The sequence below is a fragment of the Perca flavescens genome, chromosome 5 (assembly GCF_004354835.1).
Source record: "Perca flavescens isolate YP-PL-M2 chromosome 5, PFLA_1.0, whole genome shotgun sequence".
Classification (NCBI taxonomy): Eukaryota; Metazoa; Chordata; class Actinopteri; order Perciformes; family Percidae; genus Perca; species Perca flavescens.
Window position 1 is genome coordinate 25373669 of NC_041335.1, and position 4010 is coordinate 25377678.

At 40.1% G+C, this 4010-nt stretch overlaps 1 protein-coding gene across 1 annotated transcript in view; it reads left to right on the forward strand.

Annotated features, from left to right (window-relative positions):
• Positions 1-413, forward strand: part of ndufs4 (NADH:ubiquinone oxidoreductase subunit S4) — a 23503-nt gene extending 23090 nt beyond the window's left edge. The window contains exon 5 of the mRNA XM_028578701.1: positions 207-413. Within this exon, the coding sequence (XP_028434502.1) occupies positions 207-310 (104 nt within the window). The 3' untranslated portion in view covers positions 311-413. The remainder of the gene's footprint in view (positions 1-206) is intronic.
• Positions 414-4010: the final 3597 nt, after the last annotated feature.

A 4010-nucleotide genomic window follows, 5' to 3' on the forward strand; every position in this document is an offset into this window, starting at 1 on the left:
ACTGAACCATCTGGGAAAGTTTGTTGAAACTAAGCAAAGGAAAACTGGCTTATTCTGTTTATTGCACCATGAAAGTGATTAGCGCAGTTCTGACTACACACAGCCTGTTGATGTCTACAAAACACCTCATTGTGTTTGGAACTCCTCCAAAGTGAATATACGTGACGTTCTCGCCCCCATCACTTACTCTGATATTTTTCCTTCAGGTTGGAGCTACGATATAACAGAGAAGAGGAGCTCAAAGCCCCGGGTGAAATCCTACGGCGCAAACTTCTCCTGGGACAAGAGGACCAGGAGGTCTGCTAAGTAAACGGAAGACACCCATCTGTTAGTTGGCTTGACCTCAGTTTGTCCCACAGCAGATCTGTATCATTATTGTCAATAAATTCATAATTATATACGTGTAAACCAAACTTTTGGGTCATTATTGCTTTATTCGTCAAACATTCACCTCATTACTGACTACCAAACGTAGTCTACCAAATTAATGAAGTGTTTGTTCTCTGTGAAGTTGTGCAACAGCAAAACAAAGGGGAACATATTGCAATTAGAACCTGTTTAAACAGGGATAAATATATCTGGATGCCAAAACCAGTGAGTGTGTGTTTCCATCCTGTTACCTGAAATGTTTCAGTGTTTAGAGAGCTGCATAACTTAATATAAAGGTGCTCTAAGTGATGTGACGTGTTTTTTAGGCTACGACATTTTTCGTCACATACAGCAAACATCTCCTCACTATCCACTAACTGCCTGTCCCCTAAAAAAAACGCGGTCTCTGTAGACCGCCCAGGCTCCACAAACGGCAACAAAAACAAACTGCGCCAACCTGCCCCACGAACCATAACAAACAGCGTTCCAGCCAATAACTGACAAGAAGGAGCTGTTTAAGCCATCACTGCAGCAGCATTAGCACGTAGGCTACTTCACTGCAGCAGCGTTAGCACGTAGGCTACTTCCACAATGCGTATTCATGACTCAACCAGCTCTTTCTTGTCGGTTATTGGCTGGAACACTGTTTGTTATGGTTTGTGGGGCAGGTTGGCGCGGTTTGTTTTTGTTGCCGTTTGTGGAGCCTGAGCTGTATTCAGAGACTGCGTTGTTTTACAGTGTGTTCAGGGGACAGGCAGCTAGCGGATAGTGAGGAGATGTTTGCTGTATGTGACAAAAAATGTAGCCTAAAAAACGCATCACATCACTTAAAAAACTCAAAGTGACTCCAACCAACCTTTTTCACATACAGTATTTCAGGTTAATTGCCAAATTCCTAATGGTGAAGAAAATAGTAAGATATGTAATGCAGGATAATGCATCTGTTTTTATATGAAGCACATACTGATTTCCATTCTTGGTTTGAAACAAAAAACACCTTTTAATTTAGCCTAAAAACTAAATTTGTCAATAAGCAAATAAAAGTTAACTTTGTTCCGCTCCCTATTGACATAAAGTTGAGATCTTTGGGAAAGCCATAAATTCTTTGAAATGCCCAGCTATTCACACATGGCAGTGTACTTGCTGCCAGCGCTTGTTTACGGTCTTTGTGTTCAGTAAACAGTGGTGTTACTCTGCGCCGAGTCCCAAACTGCGTGACTGAACTGATATTCACACAGCAATCATGGGCGCCTAATTGGTATAGCCCTTCGTTCATTAACGCACTGCATTGCAAAGCTTTCACAGACTTGCACTCGCTATTTATTTTGTTCCGTCACTCGGCACATCAAAAGCTCCGATCTGATATGAGTGTAATGGTCCATTTGAATGGCAGGACATGAATGACAGCATGTGTTGCTTTTCCCTTTGAAACCCCTTCGGAGAGAAGCAGTGGGGAGAAAACGCTCTTGGCACAACTTTGTATCATAAAAGTTGAAAGCATTCCGCCCGTCTTGGCCTATAAGCACAATCATGTATGTGAAATGAGAATGGTGGCGCAGTGGCATTGTTCAAAATCATCATTACAACGCAAACATCAGCGATACAACTGCTCTGTTCAGTCAGGACATAAACATTGGCTTAAAGTGTAAAGAGCTACACACTGTCCTAATAGTTTAATAGTCATAGAAGCAATGTGATCCAGTGTTGGCAGGGAATTAGAAAAGATTTCATTTCTAATTTATTTGTAATAAATTCAGTATCAACATATGCTAAAGGGGTTGCTTCATATTAATTGAAAATGTGAAAATTGTGGTATCATACCATCATTTTATTTGCCTAGAGTTTTAGTTATCTGTCTCTGACATTTCTGCTGCCACCCCAATACAATGAAGGCGGATGTCATTGTTTGTGGTGCTCACAGCATTGAAAAAATTACATTTAAAAACAAATAAACAGCAACATGTATGTTTGTTTGTTTGTGAAGGTAGAGAGCAACATGAAGAGCAGCACATAATCCAACTAAGCAGCAGGAATTCAGAGTTCTGGACAGTTTAATCGTAAGCACATAACTACCGCCTACTGTCACAGAATCCCATCCCAAGATGCTAAATTCTTTTTTCAATGTAATTTTTCTACGCTGTGAGCACCACCAATATCCTGTTAATTTGCACTGAATTGAAGTGGCAATTTTACGGAACCTGCTAGCTAATCAACAAATATGAACAAGATTAAAGAAGAGTTAATTCATGTTTGATATATTTACAATTGGCATTAAAGATTGCATATATGCTGGATGCAACCTACACTGTAGCATACGCTGTAATGACACCTGCTCGTTATAACAGTGTTTTCAGTCACTAACTGTGTCCTAAGTGCTTTATTGTTTAATGGATTAAGTAATAATTGGCCTCACCAGCTGGAAGATAAAATCTGCAGCGGGTGATGCTGGAGCAAACCACAGTCTGTGTTACACTTCATTCCCTCATACGTTTATAGTGCTGGCAGTGAAATGTGGCTCACAGACGCTAAATGTTTCAGCAAAAAGTCACTTAAAAACAAAAAAGTAAAAAACAGATAGTAAGCAAAGGGATTCCTGCATGACAATGGTTTTCTATTAGGGACTACATCCTTATCAGTCATTAATTGTTTTTATTTTCTGTCCTCAAGAGAGTTCAGCCTACTGTCATTAAAAAAACACAAGCCAAAAGCATGCAGGCCATTATCGAGCTGTGCATCCTGCTTTGCCTCAGCAGCTGGACAGAAGACCTGATGTGAAAGTTTGAACGTGTGCCAAGAAGTTATTTGTTAATAGAGCTTCTCTAAATAACACACACACCTTCACTCACGCACACTGCTCACTGGCCCACGATGACCCAATGATCACTGCTGTCCCTGGCGATGAGGCACGCAACCCTCATCTGCAGCCAAAGACCTGCTTCCATGTGTGTGTGTTTGTGTGTGTGTGTGTGTTTGTTTTCAGCACACTGTGTGGACTGCTTGTTTTGAAGGGCACAGATCACAGATTAATGATGACTTCTAGTTATCCAAACAAAAGCTCATAGCAAGTAACGCTGAAAAGAACCTGTTTACCCAAAGTGTACTGTTTACTATTATTGCATCATTTATTATCCTCTGTACAGTGGGACAACAAAAACAGCAAAGTCATATTATCTTTTCAGATTTTAATTTTTTTTATTTCATAAACTGAACTTTCTCCAAAACTAATCACAGCGAGCCTTCCAACTTTGTTAAAGGGTCACTATGATGATTTATAATATACTTTTTTTGTGTGCTTACTGGTACCATTTTGTTACATGTCATTTAGCTGATGTTTTTATCCAAAGTGACTTACAATTGCTATATATGTCAGAGGTCGCAACTAGGGGTTAAGTGTCTTGCACAGGGACATATTGGTTGATGTATTGCAGTGGGAATCGAACCCAGGTCTCCCACACCAAAGGCACGTGTTATATCCACTGCGCCATCACCACCCATTTACTTTAATATCTCTGGGTGCATGAGGTCTTTGCCGGCAACAATACAAATCAATAAGCTGGACTGCTTTATGGCTTTTTGGACGATTTTTGCTTCAATGTGATGATGTATCTAACTTGATAGGTATTTAATTCAATTAGATAAAA